This window comes from Patagioenas fasciata, chromosome 8, assembly GCF_037038585.1.
Source record: "Patagioenas fasciata isolate bPatFas1 chromosome 8, bPatFas1.hap1, whole genome shotgun sequence".
In the NCBI taxonomy this organism is placed as follows: domain Eukaryota; kingdom Metazoa; phylum Chordata; class Aves; order Columbiformes; family Columbidae; genus Patagioenas; species Patagioenas fasciata.
The window spans coordinates 6,177,604-6,190,266 of record NC_092527.1 but is presented as its reverse complement, the minus strand read 5'-3'; the positions used below and the strand labels follow the sequence as shown (position 1 = coordinate 6,190,266).

The window sequence follows — 12,663 nt, the reverse complement described above, 5'->3', positions numbered from 1 at the left end:
GAGGCAATGTGCCCCGCTCCTAACCAGTGCCTTTGCTTGCTTTACCCAAGGTGCAGTTGAAAAGCGAAGAGTCGAAAACGTTCGCCATGAAGATCCTGAAGAAACGTCACATCGTGGACACGAGGCAGCAGGAGCACATCCGCTCGGAGAAGCAGATCATGCAGAGCGCGCACTCGGACTTCATCGTGAGGTACCGGCCCGTGGGGGAGCGCAGCACGGCTGGGCTCGGCCTTTTGTAAAACCTCCCATCGCTAGAAAAACACTTCAGCTGCAGCTTCCCTGCAAGGGACTGCAGAGAACAGTGCAAGGAATAAGGTCTTCCACAGGCAAACGTGGGATTACTCTGCCCATGAGGGACATCTGCCCAAGCCTAAACTAAACTCGAGTCTAAACTGGTTTGCTTTGTCCCCGTGCCACGCTCATGGGGCTTTGTGATGCTCCAGGTAGATACGCGCACCGTGACTTGGCATTGCCACTGTTAAAGGTTGATTTTCCTTTTTCTTCTGAAATTTCCTTCCTGCAAAAAGAAACTGAAAGGCAGGGTTTAATCTTTCAACGTCATGTGCTGCTCTGTTGTATCCAGAGCTGCTCTTTAGGGTATATTAGATCCAGCTCAGTGTCCCTTGGCTCATCACAGGCAAATGCACTAGAACCATTTCCCTCTCCTAAACCTAAGCAGGTACAGTTCTCCAGTGATTAAAATCAGGTGCTGGGCACTTGGTTTTAACCCTAACAGTGGAAGTTTTCTGACCCTTCGAGGATTGTGAGTACATCAACCCCACTCCCAAAAACTGCTCCGCAGAGACTTAGTAACCCAAGAGCGAAACCAAACCCCTGCGATAAAGCAAAGACAAATCCCGGGCCAGGACCGACACCCCATTTGTCACCAAGGGGGTGTTTCCTTCCTGGGATTCCCTCGGAGCCCGCGGCTTCACCTCTGATTCATGGATGACAACTGCAGCCCGACACCCTGCCCAGCTGCCGTTTCCTTCGTGCCGTCATATTTTCTTCACAAACATGCCCCCGTTACCTAGGCTAGAGCCAAATATACCATGCGGGGGCTATTTCAGCCTATAGATTTATTTTCTGCAGCCTGAGCTGTCTCGGGAAGGGGATGTAAAGGGTGAAGTGCGGGGCCATTCAGCTGGAGGGACATTTTGACACTGTATACAGAAATATCCCATCCTAAATAAAATCCTGAGCCTACAAATGTTTCTTTATGGAGTCACCGATATTCATAGTTAATAAAATAAATAGTTCTTAATTCCCACTTTTTATTCTTTCAGCAGGCAGGTGAAAAAAGGATGAGTTAGCCAGAGGTCTTTTCCTTCTGTATGATCCAATAATTCCCATCCTTTACAGTAACAAGCCATCCTTATCTATTTTTAATAAATCCCCCGTGGAAATCCTGCACTGGGAAGGGGCTTTCTAAGTCATAAAGCCCAAACTTTTCTCACTGCATGTGCCACAGTTAGAAAATATCTGGTTTATCAAACTCTGTGTTCACTTTTACCCCTCACTTCTGCTTTTGCACATTCACGGGGATTTTAAGTTGCCCTATAGTTTCTATCCTAAAGTTACTCATAACCTGGTTATGACCTTTCTTGGAGCACCTGGGATGATATTTTTCTGGGCGCTGCAGGCAGAAATCTTATCACTTCAATAGATTAATTGTGTTTTGAGATGCCAGGTGAAAGGTAGGTTTCAAATGGTCTTTGAGCAAAGACACAACCTCTGGGACACCAGAACAGGAAAGATGAAATTGCCAAACAACCTGATTATTTTCTTAACTCGTCATGAAACTTCATTAAACATCTTTGAAGAATGTTTGGTTATTAAAATGTATTAAACAAGGCAGAAGAAGCGGAAGAGGCCAAGTACGGCTAAATAAAATGTACTTATAGATGACCTAAGGATTTTACAGAACAAAATCCTCTGTGTGTGTTTGGTAAAGGGCCAAACAAGTGTTGAGCTGTGGAAGTCTGCCCTGGATCTGCAGATATTTAGATGACTAAGAAAATTAATAAAAAATCAATTCAAATATTGAAATGGAAACACAAAGGTGTTTCCATTACTACTGAGAAACTATTTTTTTATATGTGTTTTTTTTTTTTTTTCTGCACATTTTAGGCCAGATTTGATGCCCATAGAATTTTCTGGAAAGCCATTTTTCAGTAGGGCTACCTGCACTAGAGAGAGTAATGCCTTCTTTCAGTAGCATTTAAATTACCGAGTAATTTAAAATAGTTACTCATATTCTTGATTCTTGAATATGTAGGTCAGAACATTTGTTCCAACTGTTTTCGAGAAGGGGGTTGTAACTGAGGTTTTAAATGTCACCATAGGTAAGGCAAGATCTGAACCACAGGTTCAGTGTCGTCGTGGCTGTAAATGGCACCTTTTAGCTACAGAGTGTTTCCCAGGTAGATCAGCACCGAGCGTATTAGATTAAGAACTGGGTTTATCACTAGCTGGGAAGAGCTGGAATCTGCAAAACCACCTGTTCTAATTTATATCGTGTTGCATCCACCCTTGAATTTTTAACTCCTGGATATTCCCATGAATGGAGCAATGACACCGCAGCAGAATATCCCTCAGCATCCCCTTCTGCTTTGGAACTCGCATTTTTAAATCAGTTTCTAAACAGTGCAGCTGCTAAGAAGCCTTTCCAGTATCCGCATACAATGAGCTTGTTCCTGCCGGCAACCCACATATACCCACCTGTGTAACAACAAGTACAACAGCAGTTCAATGTTAAATAAAACAGCTAATCCTGAATTCCCTATTTTTATTTCCATAGTTGTATGGTTCCATTTGTTTAATATATCAGATTTCACCACATAATTTAGATGGCACTTGGGAGGGAGGTTTATAAAGCCTTTAGGCAATTTTTCCTCCACATTCGGTCCCTGGAAAGAAGAGGAAAAGCACTTTTAGATACCTGTGTGTGCATGAATTCTCTTTAAGCTCTACCACATCAGTGGGTTTAAGTTCTGAAACTAATCACAAATCAGGCAGCGCTTGTTTGAAATGATCAAAGGGAAGGAAGGCTGCCCATCTGCAGCCGGGCTCATCTGAATAAGACGATATGGATGTCATAAAAAACGATAGGAACACTTCTCTTTCAAGCACATCCGGAAAGGCAAGTGTCACATTACGCTGTTAGAAGTGGCAGGTTTTACCTGCAGCACCCGGAGTAGCGGTGACATCTTCTTCCAAGGTCCATGATGGACTTCACAGCTCAGATGCGCATCTTCTTCTGCTGAAATACTGGTATTTCCCACCCAAGAAAAGACATGGAAATAATCTCCTTAAATGTAGCCCTAGCTCTGAAAGATTTCCCTTAGTGTTGTGGTGCTTCCTGGGGTGAAGCCCACAGTCCGTGAGAAGTGAGAACGATTGGTGCCTTTGCTCATATGGTGAATTTATGTATGATTTTCTCATTTGCCACCAACAGGCTCTACAGAACGTTCAAGGACAGCAAGTACCTGTACATGCTGATGGAAGCCTGTCTAGGTGGAGAGCTCTGGACAATTCTCAGGGACAGGTGAGTTTTAAGAAACTGTTGTCCTACAAAGCGGAATATTTTCTAATACGCCTTCAGATAGCCAGAGGTCTTTGATGGGCAAAACCTGGATCTTACCATGCTACGTTTGATTTGAGATCCCGGAAAGATGGGGAGCTATTTTTGTTTGACAAAGCGATAACTGAGCCTCTAACAAAGTCATAACTGAGAAAGAAGACCGGTTGAGGTTGTATCCAACACATACAAGGCTTGATATAAGTGGAGACTTATCCAGAGCTACTTTGTGATGACCTCTCTGAAAAGATACAGAAGATGGTAGCGATGGTATTCAAGCAATAAATTGCATCTACAACAAGTCTTTGACTGCCCTTTCCCTGCGTCTTCATCTCTAAATAACCAGCAGCATATCTTAATTTTAATCAAAATCTGCCACCCTGAATAGCAACATCCACCTCTGTCACGGAGGCACTGTGATAAACAATATCTGTTAATATTTCTTAATATTTACAACACAGTCGAGTATGGTAGCGATGAGCGGGAGGAAATCCGTAGTCCTGCGCAGGCTTTTAGTCCAGATATCACATATTAAATGAGGGCCGCTCATCCAACTGGGAAACATGATCATGCAGCAAATCCACACCCTGCACGGAGCACCACGCGGTCAGGACACGGGGGTGCTATGGAAAAATAAGATTGTTGGGAAAGTGTGTAATTACATACCATGCCATCACGCATGACAAAATGTGGTCCTGGCATTTCCTGCCCCGGCAGGATTTTTGACCTTGCAGCATTTGGTTTTGGGGGTGGTTGGACATGGGACATGGACGTAACACACCCACGAGGCAGGGAAAGATGCAGTGAATCACGTGTAACTATGTAGTAGGCTCAGAATTGGAACATAATTCAATTTGGGAAGAGAAAGAAATGCATCAGAAAGATGGATTGCAAAGCGAAGATTAAATTATTTTTTAATTACTTAGAACAAATTTTTTGTAATTCTTCCTTTTCCTACCAGCGTGTCTTTTCCGGACCATTAAAACAAGAATCGCAGCAAAGTTAGCAGGTGCTGGGTGACATTTTTTCCTCATCATTGTCTAAGCCTCTTAATTTCATCTTCAGTTCTCTCAGCTTTAAATTGTGATTCTGCTGCCACCTAGCTTAGACGCACTTCTGAGCTCAGCCAGCTCCCAGCGGGCAGGGGAGTGCTTTGCTTCGGAAAACTGATTCCAAACTGGTGCTGAAACGAGGCAAAGATGCTAACTTCAAAAATGGAAATACAATTAAATTCATATATAAAGGTGCATTTAGCAACAGGCACTTTCCAGGTGTTAGGGTGACTCTACTGAACTGTATAGATATTTTAACAGTAGCGTGAAGTCCAGTAAGGGAGGAGATCTAATCTCTTTATCCATTTTTCCTCTCCCATTTTACGCAGAGGTTCGTTTGAGGATTCAACAACCAGGTTTTACACGGCGTGCGTGGTCGAAGCATTTGCCTATTTGCATTCCAAGGGGATCATTTATAGGGACCTCAAGCCAGAAAACCTCATTCTGGATCATCGAGGTTATGCCAAACTGGTGAGTGTCTGCGACATTTGGTGCAGCCAAAAAGGTGAGGTGAGATCAGATCAGATCAGATCAGATCAGGGCCAGGGTGTTGTCACCCACCACTGAGATGTTTCCCCAACCTCCCACAGACTGAGGCTCAGGGTACAGCTGAGCTGGGAAACACTAATTCTGCCTTGAAATTCAGATCCGTAGCCTTGAAGTGGAAATGTTTAGAAACGAGCATCAGGAGAAATCCACCCAGATGTTTCGGAGCTATGGAAAGACTAAAAGATAACATAAAATACACGTCTTGAAATATTGATGAGAGAGGGGGAAGACTTGCATCTGTGGGCTTTAGATGCAGCTGATGGAACAAATTTTGTAGGCTGCTGTTTCTGTGTCAGGCCCTTTGTGTGGGCAATAATAAAGTTGTTCTTCATGGAAATATTAATCATGACCCTGCCATGGCAAAAAATTATTATTATTAATTGCTCTGGACTGTGTTACTGATCTGTGCAAGCTCCTCTGGGACAACTGGGTAGGCCTCTGCCTAAAACTGCTCTTCCCACAAAGTCACGGCCCTTCTCAGTGCTGTCCCCCTACAAGATCCAGCTCCTCAAACCAGGACGGCAGCACATGCAAAGACCTCCATCCCCCAAATTAGGGAGTTCCTGATGGGTTTCACTCTGTTGCGTTATTCGTTCACATGACTTTTTTTGCCTCAGAAATCAGCACAGAGGTACCCTGCATGTAAGGGGTACCCCGAACGGCCGGGTGAGACCGTGGAGAGGGGGAGAAGGAAAGCAAGACTTGTCTTGGTGGGAGCACTGGATGGTGTGGGCGCTTGGGAAGCCATCAGTGAAGGATGGGACGATGTGCCCCTAGAAAGAGCTGCTGTCCTCCCTGTGAGAGTCCCAGGGGGGGCAAGGTGTCTGCCCCCCTGCTTGGGGACCTTTCCCTACCTCTGGGAAGGGAAACTTGGGGTCAGCATCAGGAGCCAGGAGGACTAAGTCGGACCATCACCATCATGACCTGGTGGCAGCCACAGTGTGTCACCTAATGAATGACAGGACAGGGCAGTGTTGTCCTCTATAGGTTTTTGCTGAGGCCGAGGAGTCCAACAAGGTGCCTGATGATAAAGGACGATAAAGTCTCTTCTTCTCCTTACCCCAGGAGGATCCAGACCTGGGTCTCTGCTGGCCCTGTCACCAGCTCCATGTGCATGATAGTGCAAGAAGTGTCCCACATCCCTCTGGGACTGTCACCATGTGGGACATTTTGCTCCTGAGCAGCACAAGGTGTAGGAGCATCTCCCAGCCATGAAGGGACAGCAGAGTGCTGCAGGCCACAGCTCTGGGCTCGAGCTGAAAATACCTGCACTCTGCTTCATTTCCCAGGATAATCTGATTTTCCGTGCTTGCTGGTGCCATAGCGGTACACTGAGGTTTGGGAGCCCACCAAGGATGTTCCATCAGCCTCAAGCAAATTGGGAGGATGCTTGTTATACTGCATGGCTCTTTATACTGGGAGAGGAATCTGAACCTTCTCAGTAGGTGCCAAAATGGTCAGTATTTAGTTCCTTGCTGGGAGTTTAAAAAAAAAAAAGGCAAAATAAGTCAACCTGAGCTGTGAATGATACGAAGTTACATCTGCCAAGAAACCCTCAGCGCTGGCATTTGTTCTTATTCCCTCACAAGAACCTTCCTTTCATACCTCAAAGGATAAACGGGCGAAAAAGTCACTGCGGTTGTCTGGCTCTGGAAGGACCCGCGGTGCTTTTAGCGAGGAGAATATTCCCACGAGGGGACTTTCCTTTCTGCTTTGCTTCACTTCAAGAGGAGCGGGGCGCACGGCTGACATTCCTCTGGTGCTCTGCCCTGATGCTGCTTCTGCTCCTTTCCGCAGGTCGATTTTGGCTTTGCAAAGAAAATAGGATTTGGAAAGAAAACATGGACTTTTTGTGGCACCCCGGAGTACGTAGCCCCCGAGATCATCCTGAACAAAGGTCACGACATTTCGGCAGACTACTGGTCACTGGGAATCTTAATGTATGAGCTCCTGACTGGCAGGTATGGGCATCGGGGCCAGCGCTGCTGCGGAACAGAGAGCTGAATCTTTCTGCCGTTGTCACCCTGATTAGGCCAGGGACAGGTTCAGAGCTGGCACAGCACTGCGCGTTAGGTTTTCCACTTTAAATCACAGCTTCCTCTCAAAAGGCAGGACGCGAGCAGGCTTTTGGGAAAGCACTGTGAAATGACACCCTAAAAACTCATTTTTGGCCCCGAACTGTAACCCAGAGTGAGCTGAACGTGGTGGGGAAAGGGTTTGCAGTTCAAGCAGGGGGTGCGGTGATGCGTGGCCACACATCTGACAAGGAGGGAGACTGAGACCATGGGAACTTGAGTCCTATATCCCTAGATATCCTGTATCCCTAAATATCCCATATCCCTTCCCCTCTTTAGTTTTTTATGTACGTATCACTGCTCACCTTGGCAGTAGCAGCTTCCTTGTACTCCTCACCTCATCATGCATCGCTCACTCCCAGGATACAGGAGCTAGAAAAGATCCATCACCTCAACCTCCTTGTCCTTTGGGGCTAGACCCAGACCCCTGTTCTGTTAAACCAATGGAAACCTAATTAATCCCCACTGAAACCATGTCACAACCTCAAACAGAATGAGCCAGCGAGGGTTGCTCACCCCGTTGTTCCTCAGGCCTGGGATGTCTCCAGGGATGGTTCATCCGTCACCTCTCTGGCCAACCTGGGCCAGTCTCTCACCACCCTCAGGGGCAACAATTTCCTTATATCCAGCCTGAATCTCCCCTCTTGTAGTTTAAAACCATCACCCCTTGTCCTGTCGCAACAGGCCCTGCTATAAGGTCTGTTACCGTCCTTTTCTCATTTCAGCGGGGTGCTATGTGTTGCTTTGGGTCGTTTTGGTTGAAGTGATTTTCTGTGTCATTTTGAAGACAAGCTTTTAATCTTTTTCGTCTCCTCTGTAAAGTCCCCCTTTCTCAGGCCCAGACCCCATGAAGACCTATAACATCATATTAAGGGGAATAGACATGATTGAATTTCCAAAGAAGATTGCCAAAAATGCTGCTAATTTAATTAAAAAACTATGCAGGTAAGCTCATGAAATACTATCACTTTGATCTTATTTGCAAATAAATTAATTGTTCAGAAGAATTAAGAAAGTAAGCGATGTGTTGTTTGTTTTATAGGGACAATCCATCAGAAAGGTTAGGCAACTTGAAAAACGGAGTGAAGGACATCCAAAAGCACAAGTAAGTGTCTTTTCCACCATCCATCAGAACCCAGAATCCCACAGAACCATGCATTTCAAACACTTCCATTTTCAGCAGGAAACACTCTTCTTAAACTCCTTTGACCTTGTAGTGTGTTTTAGACTCTAATTGAATTTCCATCAGGCTCGTTTTCCCTGGTGTTTTGGTGCAGATGCCAGCCTTGCCTGTGAGCAAAACGCGTTGCACGTTGACCATTACACTTCAACGACTCTAGCACAGAAGATCATTTGGAAGGAATCCAACTCAGCCACTGTCTGCTTGGATGTTTTTGTTGTTTGAGGAATCCCTTTCTGAGGTTTTCCTTGATTTCTCTTCCCCTCGCTTCCTCTCTACCTCTAATGTTAATTCATCATCCCTTTGGGGCTGACGGGAGAGAGTTGTTAAGGGATGTCTCACAAGTTTTCACAACGCTGGAGGGGAATAAGAACAAGTTAGAGACCCGTTGCAGAAACAGGTTATTTCATCCATCCACGCTGGTCCTTCTCCCATCCCCAAAGCAACAGAAATGGACATTTTGGGGTGGACAGATTGAAACTCAGGGCTCATCCACTCATCTAAGCTGCTGCAGCTCAAGCAAACCCCAGATGCCCAAACCAGGAGAAGAACATCCCTGTGCATCGCTTTAGCTCCCAATCTTATATGAAAAAAGGACACTGAGGGTCTCATATGGGAGGGATTGACCCTAAAAGAAGGAAAGAGCCAGGACATCTGCAGTGAGGAGCAGTTTTCTTCTGAGCATCTGTAATTTGTACTTGCCGTGGTATCACTGCTGGGTTGCTACACACATTTCATTTTCAGTCCCCCAAAAAAATGCGTAAAGGTGACAGGAAAAATTATTAAGGCTAATTGGACAATTTGACTGCGGAAGATGAAACCCACTGCTCAAGCAATTTAAATTTAGTTTTATGCTACAGAGAGATTTTCACTGTATGTCTAAGTGTTTCTTTATTCCCTCCCTTCTAGATGGTTTGAAGGCTTTAACTGGGAAGGGTTACGAAAAGGGACGCTGACACCTCCTATAATACCAAGTGTAAGTTTTCCAACTTATTTTCTCCTTCCAAACCAATAAGTTTCTTTTACGTGAATGTTGTGAGCGTCGGGCACTCACACGCTGTAGATAGGTGGTGACACCGTGTGCTTTATTTCTTCTGGAGATGCTTGAAGAAGACTCGTTAGAGACATTTCCAGCTATGCGTGGGCAGTCTCCTCCTGGAGAAGACGGTTTGGGGAGGGCATGACTGCACTGAATCGCCTTCTGCAGCAGGAGAGCAGGGCAGGATCGCTCACAACTGCACATTTTGCTCGTCCTCACCTGCTCCAGTTGTTTCTTCATCTGCTTTTTCCCATTTCGGTTAAGAGCTCCTTTCACCTCTTCTCTCAGATGTGTCCTCTTCATTTCTCCTTTATTCTTATTTCTTTCGGCGAGGCCAGTGGGATTTGTATGCTGCCTCCCTTTTCTTTTGCATTAACCTTTCCTTCTGTCTTTTCTTTTGTGCTTTTCACCCTTTTTCTCCCGCGTCCATGTCCTACATGAAAAGCCCCGTTACTGCCTAGTTTATGTTTAAACAGACGCGGAGGGACAGCTCGACTCATTTTCCTTTGGAGCAAAGCTCTTCCTTTGATGTCTTTGTGAGCTCTCTGCCCACAAAGCCCGCCGCTAAGGGAAACCAAACAGGATTAGCTGATAGAAATTACCTTGGCCCCTTCTGTTCTGCAGCCTCCCCTCCTTGTTTCAACCTAATCCCTTTCTCTCTGTGCCTCTCCCGCGGGATCAGCGAGAGAATGACATTAGCAATCGTATTTAATTGCGCCCCGGCGCTCCGTCCGCCCGTGGTCCTGCAGCTCCTGCAGCCGCGGGCGCAGCTCCGGGGGTAAATCTGCCGGCCCAAAGTTGTTTTAGCAGCTATGAAAGGGCAAGAGGGTTTTGCGTCCCCCCTCTTTTGGCCGATGGGCAGTCAGTGGGAGAAAGCCGGACTTTGCAAATATCCACCTCAAGCAGGATGCCTGAAGAACATCCAAACGTTTTACAAATCAAAACTCTCTTTTTTTCTGTTAAACCTCTTTTTAATGACCCTTAATTTGTCAGCAGTACTGTTCACCACTTTTCAAGTCAGATAATAAAGTGGAGTTTGCTCATTCACATGTGGTTTCAGTTCCTGGTTTACCTGTGCAGGATGTCGGTGTAGCCTGAAAACACCCCAATATGTTGCTCTAATTGTTTTGAGTGGATTTTTAGTTTGGTAAGAACATTTCTAATAGTGTTTTTATGCAATCTCTGCGTGAACCCTGCGTGTCTAACCAGCAGCGGTGACTTCAGCGCTATCTGCTTTCTATGGGCGTGAATTGCTCCCTGATGTCCCCAAGCTGGGACGTTGCTCCACCACCAGAAATGGTCTCGGCTCCTTTGGCACTGCCTAGAGGAAAGCCGCCCTCCAGCATGTTGAGCAGAAAACCCTATTTTCTTTGGGTTTTTTTCAGTTAGGAGAAAAGGCTTGTGCGAGCACCTAGTCCTCTTCTTTGGCATTACTTTCTGGTTTCACCAAGGCTGTATGTTTGGGTCTGGAGAGGTCCCACCAGGCAACATGTCTGCGATTGCTCCTAGGACAGTGATCTGCTGTCCCCTGTTTGACCAGCACATCACCAGCAAGGCCGTCCAAAGTAGACAGGAGCATCTTTCCCTCTTCAGAGGAATCCTTCTTCCAGGACAACTCAGTGCTGACAGCCATATACTGCCCTAATCCCACTTCAACACAGCTCATTCTTTCCTAGAGCTCTTAGGACTAATATCTTCTCCAAACATACCCTTGAGATCCTCTCTAAAAGCTGCCCGCGTTAATTAGTGAACCTCGTCCACCCCAAAGCTCTCTGTCCCACTCAGCCGACTCCTCCACAACCAGCTCAGCTGCTTGGGGAAAAATCCCAATTGCCAGTAAGGGCCACATCTGAAAAGTGACCTAAAATCCATAGCTCTGGGAGAAGAAATAGGGTTTTTCTTCAACCAGTATGCCTCTCCTTGTTAGCTGGAAAGGAGCCAACAGAGCTGGATGTACAGACTAGCTGTTTCCTTAAGAAAAAACCTCTTAAACCCAGCAGCTCTTAAACCCTCAGCAGCACTTTTGTGGAACTACCGGGGCAGCGATCGAAAGCTGCTCCTTAGCTCTTATTGCACAGGATTTTAGGAGATCTCAGTTTACAGCCTGTTCCTAGGACATTGCTTCAGGGAGCAGCTGAGCCTCGATAGCACCGCTTAAACCTGTGACAGTAGCTGGCCTGAAAAGCTTCTCCTGCTCCTTGACTCTCCCAAAGACGTGCTGTTTTGCACCATGGCCTTTGAGAAAGACGTGCAGATCTCTGCACCGTAATTCTTCTCACGCCCTGATGTTGGGAAGCAGCCAGATGGCTGATACTGATGTCCATCCTTCTTGGGTGGACAGGAGGTAAGTGTCCCTTCTTGGCTGGGGAGGACATGGAGGAGGACATTTGTTCCCACGTCTCTGAGGGTGAAGGACTGCAGGCCATGTAGGTGACCTGGACCTCAGAGCTGTGGGGAATCACCCACAACAGCGTTAGCATCACATGAAGTTAATTAGCAGTTAATTAGCCAACCTCTCTTCCCCAAATCATATCTCTTCTAAGAAAAAGAGAACCTTCTACATTTGAGGTGTTCGATATACTCAGTCTCTTTCTTTTTTGTCAGATGAACACTAAAGGCAATCCATTTCCCAAAGCTGGGCTAATTGCCCTTAAAGTTTCATCTAACTAGAGCTCAAGAAACTGTGGTGGAGTAGACAACTGCAGAGGAGCCCTGGGGAGCTCCACATCTGCTTTCACCCAGTGCGGTCCACCGTCCATCGCTGCTGAGAGCCTTTCATGAGAAGCTCCAGCTCCTGCACGTCCCCCGGGAACGACCAAAGCAACTGTACCTTGGTAGCCGGTGTCTTGTATGTACATCCCCAAGACATGGGGAGCCCACATGGGGTGGGATGAGAGAACCTGAGGAGCATGGTCCAGCCCAGGGCCAGTGTGGAGCACCCCAAGGGTGAAGGCTCTCCAACTTAATGGTGCCAGCAGAGTGTTCGCTACACAGGGATGCATCCCATCGCTCTGTTGTGCCTCAACCAAGCTATTTTTACCAAAAGAGTTGGGTATTCAAGGAGCTTAATTTTCCCTGAGATGTTTTCAGTAGCAGGGAGTGCTGATGCACCCGGGCAGCAAATGAAATTTAGAGCCGCGGTTGGAGCTCTTGTTGATCAAATAGTCTTTTCCCAAGGCTTAGAGCAG

General features: G+C 46.3%; 1 protein-coding gene across 6 annotated transcripts in view; it reads left to right on the top strand.

The window, feature by feature from the left end:
• PRKG1 (protein kinase cGMP-dependent 1) overlaps positions 1 to 12,663 on the top strand; it is a 425,347-nt gene that overhangs the window by 407,862 nt on the left and 4,822 nt on the right. For all 6 annotated transcript variants that reach the window (XM_065843185.2, XM_065843184.2, XM_065843188.2 and 3 more), the window contains 7 exons: positions 51 to 190; positions 3,458 to 3,547; positions 4,962 to 5,103; positions 6,979 to 7,142; positions 8,079 to 8,201; positions 8,299 to 8,361; positions 9,346 to 9,412. In XM_065843185.2, coding sequence (XP_065699257.1) covers positions 51 to 190; positions 3,458 to 3,547; positions 4,962 to 5,103; positions 6,979 to 7,142; positions 8,079 to 8,201; positions 8,299 to 8,361; positions 9,346 to 9,412 — 789 coding nt within the window. The remainder of the gene's footprint in view (positions 1 to 50; positions 191 to 3,457; positions 3,548 to 4,961; positions 5,104 to 6,978; positions 7,143 to 8,078; positions 8,202 to 8,298; positions 8,362 to 9,345; positions 9,413 to 12,663) is intronic.